The sequence below is a fragment of the Chiloscyllium plagiosum genome, chromosome 15 (assembly GCF_004010195.1).
Source record: "Chiloscyllium plagiosum isolate BGI_BamShark_2017 chromosome 15, ASM401019v2, whole genome shotgun sequence".
In the NCBI taxonomy this organism is placed as follows: domain Eukaryota; kingdom Metazoa; phylum Chordata; class Chondrichthyes; order Orectolobiformes; family Hemiscylliidae; genus Chiloscyllium; species Chiloscyllium plagiosum.
Window position 1 is genome coordinate 35,579,011 of NC_057724.1, and position 13,729 is coordinate 35,592,739.

General features: G+C 40.6%; 1 protein-coding gene across 5 annotated transcripts in view; it reads right to left on the reverse strand.

The window, feature by feature from the left end:
- Positions 1-13,729, reverse strand: part of clcn5b (chloride channel, voltage-sensitive 5b) — a 158,148-nt gene that overhangs the window by 33,700 nt on the left and 110,719 nt on the right. For all 5 annotated transcript variants that reach the window (XM_043704689.1, XM_043704687.1, XM_043704688.1 and 2 more), the window contains 3 exons: positions 9,104-9,291; positions 5,997-6,119; positions 3,309-3,515 (listed from right to left, as the gene is read on the reverse strand). In XM_043704689.1, coding sequence (XP_043560624.1) covers positions 3,309-3,515; positions 5,997-6,119; positions 9,104-9,291 — 518 coding nt within the window. The remainder of the gene's footprint in view (positions 1-3,308; positions 3,516-5,996; positions 6,120-9,103; positions 9,292-13,729) is intronic.

Sequence of the window (13,729 nt, forward strand, 5' to 3'; positions counted from 1 at the left end):
TATGGCAGTCCCAGTCTATGTTTGGAAAGTTAAAATCCCCTACCATAACTACCCTATTATTCTTACAGATGGCTGAGATCTCCTTACAAGTTTGTTTCTCAATTTCCCTCTGACTATTGGGGGGTCTATAATACAATCCCAGTAAGGTGATCATCCCTTTCTTATTTCTTAGTTCCACCCAAATAACTTCCCTGGATGTATTTCTGGGAATATCCTCCCTCAGCACAGCTGTAATGCTATCCCTTATCAAAAATGCCACTCCCCCTCCTCTCTTGCCTCCCTTTCTATCCTTCCTGTAGCATTTGTATCCTGGAACATTAAGCTGCCAGTCTTGCCCATCCCTGAGCCATATTTCTGTAACTGCTATGATATTCCAGTCCCATGTTCCTAACCATGCCCTGAGTTCATCTGCCTTCCCTGTTAGACCCCTTGCATTGAAATAAATGCAGTTTAATTTATTAGTCCTACCTTGTCCCTGCCTGCCCTGACTGTTTGATTAGATTAGATTAGATTACAGTGTGGAAACAGGCCCTTCGGCCCAACAAGTCCACACCGACCCGCCGAAGCGCAACCCACCCATACCCCTAAATTTACCCCTTACCTAACACTACGGGCAATTTAGTATAGCCAATTCACCTGACACTGCACATCTTTGGACACAAACTCCACACAGTCAGTCGCCTGAGGCGGGAATTGAACCCGGGTCTCTGGCGCTGTGAGGCAGCAGTGCTAACCACTGTGCCACCGTGCCGTTCTTGACTCGCTTCTGTTCTCAACAGTACCAGTCTCAGATTGATCTCTTTCCTCACTATCTCCCTGGGTCCCACCCCCCCCGACCTTACTAGTTTAAATCCTCCCAAGCAGTTCTAGCAAATTTCCCTGGCAGTATATTAGTCCCCTTCCAATTTAGGTGCAATCCATCCTTCTTGTACAGACCACTTCTTCTCCAAAAGAGATTCCAATGATCCAAAAATGTGTATCTTTCTCCTATACACCAGCTCCTCAGCCATACATTCATCTGCTCTATCCTCCTATACTTGCCCTCACTAACTCGTAGCACTGGGAGTAATCCAGATATTACTACCTTTGAGGACCTTTTTAAATTTCTGCCTAACTCTCTGTAATCTCCCTTCAGAATCTCAACCTTTTCCTTTCCTATATTGTTGGTTCCAATGTGGACAATGACGTCTTGCTGGGCCGTCTCCCCTGTGAGAACATTCTTGATTCTGGCATCAGGGAAACAACACACCATTCTGCTTTTTCTCTGCTGGCCACAGAAACGTCTGTCTGTCCCTCAGACTACAGAATCCTCAACACAATTAATCTCTTGGAAGCCGACATACCCCTCGTTCCATTAGAGCCAGTCTCAATACCAGAAACTTGGCTGTTCGTGCTACGTTCCCAGGAGAATCCATCGCCCCCTATATTTTCCAAAACAGCATACCTGTTTGAAATGGGTATATCCACAAAAGACCCCTGCTCTTGGTGCCGAACTCTCTTACCCTTTCTGGAGTTAACCCATCTATGTAACTATATCTGAGACTTTCCCTCCTTCCTAAAACTGCCATCCATCACATACTGTTGCTGTTGCAAATTCCTCATCGCTTCTATCTGTCTCTCCAACCGATCCACTTGATCTGATAAGATTCGCATCCAACAGCATTTATGGCAGACATAATCCGCTGTAACTCAAACTCTCTTTAAACTCCCACATCTGACAAGAAGTACATATCACTGCAAAAGCCATTTTTACTCCTTCACAATCTACAGAAAATAACACCGTCTTATTTCTCTACAAAACACTGCACCAGGTTAAATTAAGAGCTATGGCTTATATTTTAAGTTTAATCAAGAGACTTATCTCCAAAAACACATAATCAAGAAAGAACCCACTGTACTCATTAATACAGCCTTTCTCTTGGACAGACTTAAAACAACAATTAACTTATCCGATTCTGTGTTGTGAACTTTGCCCAAACCGGTTCCTCCAAGATTAGTTGTGAAATTCACTGTTTGTTAATTTTCCCAGATGTACTCCGATGTCCAGTGACACATGAATTCAAAAACAGCAAAGGCAGTAACTGTTCAGGTTCTCTCTCTCTCTCTCTCTCTCTCTCTCCTGCACTGTCCTCACCATGTGCATCTTCAGTGAGCCTCCAGATGAAGGACTGGTGGTGTAGCCCGTTTTCTATTTATTTGTTTAGGTTTCCTTGGGTTGGTGATGTCATTTCCTATGGTGATGTCATTTCCTGTTCTTTGTTGGATCCAACCATAACTCTATCAACAAACACATTGACTTGGATCCCATTTACCATCAGCTGAGAAAAAGAACAAGAAATGTCATCACCACCAGAAATGATGTCACCACAGGAAAAGACATCACCAACCCAAGGAAACCCAAACACATAAATAGAAAGCAGGCTACACCACCAGAGCTTCATCCAGAGGCTCACTGAAAATGTTACCTAGTATAGTGATGAAACATCTGAAAATGAACCTTCCAGCTCAGTGAGCAAACCTACATCCTGAAAATACTCATACATTGCTCAATAGTTGATAGCTCTAAGTTGGAGCCAAATCCACATAGAACAGCCACATTGGTCAAATTAAATAGGATTCTTGATACCTAGTGTGTCAAAATATCCAGGGAAGTGACTGTTTTCCTGAATAGAATATATTTGCAGGTTTGCAACTTAAATTGGGAAATAAGACCTCCAACTTTACAGTAATAGTTACTCAAGTATTAGGTGTTATGGCTGCAATAATAGTCCACACCTTTTTTCATAACTTTTGATGAAAGTTACTAAATTTTACACAGGTGGTCTTCACTCTTTTCCAATATTTTGGATATCTTCCAATATTCAGGAAAAAACACAAATTTGCTGAGACACATGGATATAACATATAATTTGCCTTTCTTATCTCTAGAATTTACTTTTCTAATGCTTATCTGACTTTGCTTCAAGTTCATCCTCAAAAATTTACAGGTATTTCCAAATTCTATCCTAATGTGCAACACATCCCACTCAAGAATTACTCTGGCTTTTGTTGAATTAATTACTCCCAGTCACCCAATGTCCAACATGTAAAATTCTCACCTTAATATGCAATTTTTTTCAAAATTCTCATATTTCACTAAAAGCTCCACCAGTACTACAGTTCTCCTTGAATGTTATATTTTTAGGATCCAATGTTTAGCATTTTTTTTTCATTTTTGCCAGATGATTAGCAGCTCTGTACTAATCTGTTTAGGATGAACACTGTATCATAGGTGCTATAATACTACTTACATGTCAATATCCACTTACCTCTCTCCTTTTAGCTTCATTTTTTCTATATTTTGTACACAAATGACAAACAAAATTGCCGCAGCAGCAGGCCACATGCACTAGAGGACCTTCCTTTCCCAGGCTGAGGCCTGAAGACACAGCCAAAACCAGGGTAACAGTCTTTATGATCAGAGTCCACTTTCCTAGATAGCCCCTAATGATAAAGCCACTTAATATTGTTTTAATCTGGAAGTAAATGACAGAACAGTTGTAAACATTATTAAGTTTTGAAAGTTCAAATATGTGTAAAGTTCTTAAAGAACACAAATTATCCACTGTAAACCTTATTAGCAGCCAATAAATTAAAGGCTCAGAATTTAACTTACTAAGGAGACAATGGAGTTGGCCTTGAGCCATCCAACCATCCAAAATGGGAAAGTAGCACTCCTAAATTGTGCACAATGACTTACAGCCATGCCCTCGATCTGGTTATCCCTATCCTCCTCAGGGCCTGCAAAGTAACTAAGTGTCCACCTTAACCAGGCTCTTATAATTTGAATATACACATTGTTGTCTTATGACATATATAGGTCCCTAATTATGACTTCAGGCCAACACGCAGAGGGTCCGTGCTGACTCCACGCATTCACTGGCTGACAAGTCAAGCAGCAATCCATTATTACGTCAAGCCTTGAATGTTAGAGGCATTGTGCCAGGAATTGCTTTGTTCATTTTTGGTCTGCTGGCATCATATCACCTGGTGGGGCTGTATGGCAAGTTATTTTTACACATGTTCGTGGTCATACAGGGGATGCTACTGCATGTATTCATGTCAATGGTGTGCATTCTCAATGTATCAAGATAAGTTTAGTAGTGCAATGATAAAGAATCTTGCAGCCACAGCCTTTTTTGGGGTAATCATTAAGCAAATATTATGGTATTTTTGAACTTTCACAAAGCGTTTGACAAAGTCCTGCATAAGAGATTATTGTGCAAGATTAAAGTGCATGGGATGGGGGGAGGGGCGGAGTGCATTGAAATGGATAGAAAACTAGTTCGCAGAGAGGAAACAAAGCAGCGATTAATGGGTCCCTTTCAAATTGGCAGGCACTAACTACTGGGGTGCCATAGGGATCGGTGCTAAGACTCCAGTTATTCAGAATATATATTAATGATTTGGATGAGGGGACAAAATCTGACATCTCAAAGTTTGCAGATGATACCAAGTTGGGTGGGAGGTTGAACTGTTATGAGGATGCAGCAATGCTTCAGCATGATCTGGACAGGTTGGGTGAGTGCAAAAATCAATGGCAGATGCAGTATAATTTGGATAAATGTGTGGTTATTCACTTTGGAAGCAAAAACAAGACGGTAGATTACTACACGAATGGCTGTAAATTGGGAGAGGGGAGTATGCAGTGGGATGTGGGTGTCCTTGTGCATCAGTCGCTGAAGGTAGATATGCAGGTGCAACAGGTGGTAAAGAAGGCAAATGGTATGTTGAGGTTTTGAGTACAGAAGCAGAAATATGTTGTTGCAGTTATACAGGCCTTGGTGGGGTCACACTTAGACTACTCTGTGCAGTTCTGGTTTCCTTTTCGGAGGAAGGATGCTCTTGTTCTCAAGGGAATGCAGCAAAAGTTTACCAGGCTGATTCCGGGGATGGTAGCACTGACGTATGAGGAGAGGCTGGGTTTGTTTTCACTGGAGTTCAGGCGAGTGAGGGTGGATCTCAAAGAGACTTATAAAATTCTAACAAGACTACACAGGGTAGATGCAGGTGGTGCCCGATGGTGGGTGCATCTAGAACAAGGGGTCACAGTCTAAGGATTCGGGGTAGTCCATTTAGGATGGAGATGAGGAGACGTTCTTCACCCAAAGAGTGGTGGGCCTGAGGAATTCATTGCCACAGGAAGTTGTTCATGTCAAAACATTGAATGTATTCAAGGGATATAGCACTCGGCACGAATGGGACCAAAGTTTGTGGGGAGAAAGTAGGATTGGGCTACTGACTTGGACAATCAGCTTTGATTGTGATGAATGGTGGAGCAGGCTCGAACGGCTGAATGGCCTCCTCCTGCTCCTATCTTCTATGTAGATAATAATTTGGTAGCACAGAACTTGAACATTGTTGAAAAAGATACAGAGTGTTGAAGCTTTCTATATTACATTTAGCAGCACAATTCAGAAGAATACCAGTACAGAGGAAAACCAACATTTGAGAATGCATTGTTGATTGGTTGGCAAATGGATGCACTGTTAGAAGCACTGTGATAGAGAATGCAGCACTTAATGATGATTGTCTGTTAACTGTCAGGCTTTGTTTAGAATTCAAATCAGATTGATTAACACTTTATGGCCAGGGTATTGTCTTGAGAAATGACTGAAAGTCATCTATTATCTGCAGAAGGGTCACTGGACCCGAAGCATTAACTCTATTTTCTATCCACATATACTGCTAGGATTGCTGAGTTTTTCCAGTAATTTGTTTTTGTCTGACATATTTTGTTGAATTGAAATAGGCACAGAATGTCAGTTAGGCTCACTGTGTGGCACACTTTCATGTACTAGAATTTGTATTTTAAGCTTTGTGATTACTATTTTTGAGACAATAGCATTAGGGGACAAAACAAAACTACAGAATCATTTTAAGTATGTCTATTAGTTGTAACATTGTGCTAGCTGTAGAAGAAATCTCAAATTCCCGAAACTAAACTTGAGGCTTACCTCTGGAATTCCAGATCCACAAGCATAAGGTGCAAATACGCGGACCAAAGCCACAGCCAGGAAAGCGAAAGCCATAGCCCAACTAATATATATGAAGTAATTCAATATATATGCACCAGCTCCCTGGAACATTCAACACAACATAAATATTATAATTCATATCTACGCATAATAGGACATTGACAGTAAAGAAAAATAATTTAAAATTTACATTAGAATTTCAGTTACTTAATGATGCGAAGGAGCCGGTGTTGGACTAGGGTCAACAAAGTTACAAATCACACAACACCAGGCTATAGTCCAATAGGTTTATTTGGATGCACTAGCTTTCAGAGAACTGCTCCTTCTTGTAGCAGGACCATAAGACACAGAATTTATAGCAAAAGATTACAGTGTCATGCAAGTAACATGATATATTTAACAAACCTCGATTGTTGATAAGTCCTTCATCTTTTGGAATGGGGTACAGGTTTCAGTTCATTAATATGTAAATCCCAGAACTACCTTTAAGTCACATTCTCAAGATAAGTTAAGATTTTATAAAAAAAGGTGACATCTCAGTTCAGGCAATGCATTAAAGGCGTGAGTTCAGAGTCTGACTGTATCCCAATCTTGACTCAGAATGGTTCTATTTCCAAAATGGAATTTACAAAATGTTATACGGATTGACTGTCTGCATTGCCTGCCTACCAGTTGTGTAATTTTTGAGCAAAATAGAACGTATCTGTAAACAGAATTCTACAAACACAAATTCACCCCATAGATTTATATGTGTGAGCATATGCCAGGGGGGTAGAGAGAGAGAGACATGTGAGTGAGTGTGTGCAAACTTGTAAAATGTGTGTGTATATATGAGTGTGATGGGGTCCGTGCTTGGGTGAAAGTGTGTGTGTGTGTGTGTGTGTGTGTGTGTGTGTGTGTGTAAGTGAGAGTGAGAGTGTGTGTGTGTGTGTGTGTGTGTGTGTGAGTGAGAGAGAGAGAGAGATAGATAGAGAGAGATCACACCATGTGAGTGAGTGTGTGCAAGCTTGTAAAGTGTATGTGTACACGTGTGTGTGAGAGAGAGAGAGAGAGAATAGTGTAGTTGGTCGCAGTTGCAGTCAGGGAAGACTTTAGCTGTCAGGGACATTCGGATCTTCGGGTGAGCATTCTCCAAGATGGACTTTGGGACAGGCAGCAACGCAGAATGGCCAATAGCCACGTTCAGTACCCACGAAGATGGCTTCAACTGGGACCTTGGATTCATGTCACAGTCCAGATGACCCCACTACACTATTTTCTCTCTCACTCTCTCTCCCCTGCACATGCACACACATATAAATCTAAGGGGTGAATTTGTACTGGCAGGATTATATTTACAGATACATTCTATTTTGCTCAAAAAATACAGAACCGGTAGGCAGGCAATGCAGACAGTCAATCCATACAATATTTTGTAAATTCCTTTTTGGAAATAGAACCACTTTGAGTCAAGATTGGGATACAGACAGACTCTGACCTCATATCTTTAATGCACTGTCACCTTTTTTTAATAAAACCTTAACTTGAGAGAAAGTGACTTAAAAGTATTTCTGGGATTTATATATTAATGAACTGAAATCTGTGACCCATTCTAAAAAATGAAAGACTTAACAACAATCGAAGTTTGTTAAATATATCATTTTACTTGAATGACACTGTAATCTTTTGCTATAAATTCTGTGTCTTATGGTCCTGCTACACAACCACCTGAAGAAGAATGGCATAGTGGCTCAGTGGTTAGCACAGCGCCAGGGATCAGGGTTTGATTCCAGCCTTGGGGGACTGTCTGTGTGGAGTTTACACATTCTCTCTGTGTCTGTGTGGGTTTTCTCCGGGTAGGCATTTAATTCTCTTGAGGAAGAGCTTCAACATATTCTTCAGAAACATTATTCTATTCACACATGTGAATTTCTGAAATCTTTAATACCAATCCAAGGATGTGCAGGCTAGGTGAATTGGCCATGCTAAATTGCCCATAGCGTAAATTATTAGTCAGCTGTAAATGTAGGGAAATTGATCTGGGTGGGTTACTCTTTGGAAGATCCGTGTTGGGCCGAGGGGTCTGTTTCCACACTGTAGGGATACTTTTTTTAAAAAGGAGTGGCTCTCCGAAAGCTCATGCTTCCAAATAAACCTGTTGGACTATAGCATGGTGTTGTGTGATTTGTAACTCAGTTAGTTTAGTTAGAGAACATTTAGTAAAATTTGAAGTATTTCCAGAACCTATTCATTACATGAACATATAACAATAGCTAATCATTCCATTTATTGCATTTCTTGCACAGAATATTCCTGAAGCATACTGTATGGACTCATCCTTATTCAACTGTAGCATTTTCCATTCACGTTTACTTAATTTACTCAAAATGTAACATGAACTGTTTTTGTTACAATGTAAAATCACATATGAAGGTGATATTTTGAAAATCTTTGCGTTGTTGTAACAAATTAGGCACAATCCATATCACTGAATTGTCAGGCACATTAAGCCAGTGTGGTGACTTCTTGCTCCAGCCAGTCATTATTGTATTAATCTTCCAAATAGATTTACCCACCAATTCAGGATTGTTTGTAATAAGGCATCTACACAGAACTGCTATTTTATGGCTCAGAGACTTCTCATCTTGAACTTGTGGAGTAATTTTTCCAGTGTAAAAAGTCGCCAGTAGGCATTTAATTCTCTTCAACATATTCTTCAGAAACATTATTCTATTCACACATGCGTGTTTCTGAAATGTTTAATACTATTACAGGAAATATTTCGTGAGAACAAGGAATATACGCCAAAGTCTTTACTATCTCTTCATTTTCAGCATCATTAACATTGTATACATCCACAGAAGCTGTTACTGAGCTTTCGGAGTTGTTGAATCCAAAATCACCATGTATGTTGAAGGAAATCATCGATACCAAATATTTCTCAAATGGCCTAGAAGGAATTCTGTGTACACTGGTTAGGGATGGAAAATTATCTTTAATTTCAGAAGACAAGACATATTCAAATTTATCAGATGGAAAAATAAATATTGGGCAAGTCAAAGTTAGGGACTATCAAAAATATTAAAGAAATAATGATATCTAATTACATCTGACTGGTTGAGAAACAGCTCTGACCAAGACTTCCACTGGGGGCATTTGTCACGTTGCTCAAAAGTGGTTTCACTAGACGTCCAGCAACAATGTTCATGGTTGTACCAGAACCCCTGTAAACAGACACCTTCTTTCAGATCTGTCATCCAGTGAGAGGCCATATCGATCAAACCAGCAATAGCACCTAGGCAGAAAATAGAGTACTTGATTACTTTAACAGTCAGCAAAAGGATTGTTGCTTTTGTTTAGTCATTAAATCTGTCCCTTCTCCAGTATATTGATCTTCAAATATTTTTCCAAATACACTTAACTGGAAAAAGCATATTGAGATAAAAACAGTGAAACTAAAATGAACAGAAATAGGTAGTAATTAGAAAAATTGAATAATACAAGTAAAAATATTTTCTTTTCAATTAAAAAAACAAAGACTAATATTTATGGATAAGTTGACAAACAAAATGAAATTTTAAATTAACAACACTTTACACTTACAGGACAGGTAACAGAAAAGCACGCCAAAACAATAAAGAATATAGGAAATTTGAAAAACAGCTGAAAGCGAAAATAAGGGTGAAAAAAAAAGGAGACTTTAAAAAAACCATTCTGTAGGTACATTACTAGTTAGAGGATTATCAAAGCATTATCAGAGTTACTTTAGGAGATAAAAGAGGTAAGCTTGAAGTGCAGTGGAATTGTACCACTTTATAAGCAGTTTGCTATTGTTTTCACAGAGAAGGTGTACACTAAAATTTTGGAAAAAGTGGAAACACTTTTTCCAAGACATGTAGAGAGATCACGAATGGGGTTATCAGGACTTTCCTGATTGACCCAGGTTAACAACCCCAATCAAGAACATCGTAGTCAACAAGGTCCACTTGGTCCCAATCTACAAAACACAACCACAAGGCTAAGTCTTACTTTTTATCAGCTAAGTGTGACTTGTGTTGAATTTTCTGGAGGGATTCCTTTCACAAGGCCTAGCATAATTTCTCACTATATCTTAGCAAATGCCAACTTGCTCATTAACCACCTATCCCAGCTCTGCAGCAGCCTGGTGTCTGATTCTAGCCCCACCTTACCACATGCCATTCCCAGAACAACTTGCCACTTACCAGATATTCACCAAACTTAAAAGCATTCCTTGTGTCTGTACCATATTTAAAAGGCCACTGTGCACACTGGCATTCTGAAGGTGCCCTTCCCAGTCAAAGACAGAGTCGAAAGATGTTGAAGTAGGGAGGGGCATGGATAGGGTAAATCGACAAGGTCTTTTCCCTGGGGTAGGAACTAGAGGGCATAGGTTTAGGGTGAAAGGGTAAAAATTTAGAAGGAACGTAAGGGGCAACTTTTTAATGCAGAGGGTGGTGCATGTATGGAATGAGCTGCCACAGGAATTGGTGAAGGCTGGTACAATTACAGCATTTAAAAGAATAGGAAGGGTTTAGAGGAATACGGGCCAAGTGCTGGCCAATGGGATTAGATTAGGTTAGATATCTGGTCAGCATGGACAGATTGGACCAAAGGTATGTTTCTGTGCTGTACATCTCTATGACTCTATAATTACCATCTATTAGATGGCTCCGTGGTTCTCTAACAAGAAGTGGAGAACCTGCTTGTAGGGGTCATGCAAAGGAGAGCAGTCCTCTTTCCAGAGGACTGACAGAGAAGGCTAGCAGCTTGGTCAGAGATCACCACCTGGTCAGTGCTGTTGTGGGGTGTTGTAAGAAAGCTGATGACCTTTTTCATTCTGCCAGGGTAAGTGTTACATTCTTTTCTCTACCAGCTTACACTCTCTTTCTCTGCTACTGCACTTACCTCCCACCAAGGCTCATACTCCAACTACTCACTGTTGCCAGCAACTTCTTTGTTCAAATGCTTTTACCTACAGCCTCTTCCAACCTGCCAACCAAATAACTACCACGTAATTCCACTAGAACTGTCATTGTAACCCTGCAGTAGTTGCATTCACTGCATGCCACTTTTTACCATGAACCAGCATTTCTACCAAGACATGGCAAACAGGCTTGTTCCCCAAGAACCCACAAAAATGGACCTCTGAAAATGTGGAGAGATAGTCAGAGAAAAGGAACCTGGTGTACAATTTAGCTAGTGGCTTGTATCCTCTGCCTGTGTGTGTCAGTGAGACCCAGGACATCTAGATCTCCTTGCTGTAAGCCTTTTCATGAACCTCATAGGCTTTGCAACTCACCAGATCTCTACTCAACCCATTGATATGATCCTCCACCTGCCCCCTTTCTTCGCCATCTCGTGCCATATGAGGTAATCATATCAGATGTGTTTGTAATTGTTCCGTCCAACACCACACCTTCCTGAAGCCAGAGTGTTCCTGACTGTGAGCAAACCACGCACCCTCTCTTACCTCACCCACCCCACCTGGAGCCCCAAATCCAGATAATTTGTTGCTGAGTCTTCCTTCCATAGCAAAGGCACCCTTTTTCCCCTCTTATGTCCTGGTTTCCCAACTGGATAGACCCAACAGACTGGTCATAGTTATTCAGAATTCTAACTGGACATCCCTAGATGAGAAGTTCCCAGACCCTTGACTGACAGTTGCAAGTCTGCCTCAATGCATTAACCCTATACCCTTACTCCAACCAGCTGCTGAGGAGTCACAAGACTGACTACAACTTACTCCATGACTGCACAGATGTAGACCCTGACCAAGAACACCCTGACTGGATGGCTGATCGTAGCTAATTCCCTGCAGTGGTTTAGAGGCTGGCGTTGACTTACTAAGTTGGAAACCCCGACTTTGTTGGGGTCTACTTCCTTCAGACTTTGAGACATGGCTGCTTGCTTGCTGCAAGTGCAGTGTGTTTGCTACATTTGCTTCTGGCACAAGGTGCAAGTGTGAGATTAACATAACACACTGCCATACAGCAAGATGCACAGTGCCTTAATAAAAGTTTGCTAACCAGCAAGACAAACTGTCTGCTTGCGTGGCTGTGCTTGGCACGGTAAAGGTAAGGCAAGACAAGGCAAGGAATGGATGTTGCAAGCATGCAGCAAAATGTGAAGTGAGTGAGTAGCAAGACTGCAAGCAAGCAGTCTTAAAATATAGTCTGGTCCAACTTGTGAACTGGGTGCCTGTCCATGCTCATAAAGTGTCCTTGCTAAAATCTTTCAAAATTAGTTACGCGTCTGCCCGTAATGTAGGTATGTTCTTCCTAAGCAGCCTGTAAGTGGTGTTGCGCTAGTTGTGACAGACTGCAAGGGATTGCAAATACTAGATGCCAGTTTCCAAGGACAAAAGCTGTATGGACTACAGCCTGCCGATTGTGCCCCGAGATGCTGTTTGGTGCTGAGCCACATGGGAGTTCATAGCAGCCCGAAACTCACTTCACTACTCAGCAAAAGAGTGAAGGATACAGTGACACAATCTCAACGTCAAGATAGGACCTGTCGGATTTCTCTTCCAATTCTGCCATAGAGCTTGTCATAGCCTGCGTCAATCAAAACCTTACAGGATTCCACCCACAATAACCACTAATAAGAAACATTAACCATCAAACTAACTACTTACACAAACTACTAAAAATGCTAACCAATAAACCACATACTTATCTGTAACTTACACGCGCTGCTTCATAGGGTCCTGTATCAAGGCTACAAATAGTTCTTTGATTTATAAATGGTTTGTAATTGAAGGAACAATATTAAAATTTTGCTAGTGACTACAAATTGTGAAAGACTGCACATTTTCGATAGATTAGCAAGCTTTCAGATATGTGGCAGATGTCATTCAATTTAGAAAAATTTGAATATATTTTGAATTAAGATTACAGGAAGATTGTATACCTTAAAGGCAAGGATTTCATGGTGGAGTAGAAGTTAGGGCCTTTAGTGGGCAAATATATGGATGATCAAAAAGGTTGACAGAGCAAAAAGACCAGAAATATTGTGAAAGAAAACTGGTTAAGAATTGATGAGCAAATAACCTGTTCCTCTGTTGGAACATTATGAACTGCCAAGTACTGGGTTTCGAAAACAAAGCAGCTACAGAGAAAGCTCTGCCTTCAATTGCTGGTTAACCTACGTCAGGCAAAGCAGACAGACAACCTATTTCTAGGCTTATGGCACTCTAATATTTTGTTAAGTTTAGGAAATAAGCCCAGATGCATCTAATCAAACATCTCAAATCTTATGGGTTAATGCCAAGCCTTTTAACCACACACCCACATTCTGCTTTGGACTGGAGGTTTGTTGTGCTTGCAAATGCAGGCACAAAGCAAGGGCCTGGTGAGTTCAAGTAGCACAAGGCATCACTTGGTTACTCTGAGCTTTTTTAATGTATTAAAAATCAAGAACACTACTTAACTTTGTACAGGCAACATAAAAGCATTGGCCAGAAATCCTACATATTACAATACTATAAAGGCATTAGATAACAGCATCCTGAAATCACACAGCATCACCAGTTTATTCTGCACCAGATGTGTAGAAACCTCACAGAAAGTATATTATAAATATTGTTTTGCATTCAAAATCCCCAAGCCATGACTTATAAAGGATCCAAGATTATTTCAGGACTTTTCCCCAGCTCTGGTCCGAAAGAGGAAGGCGTTTGATGAAGCGAAGAAGCGTTTAAGGGATTTAAACAT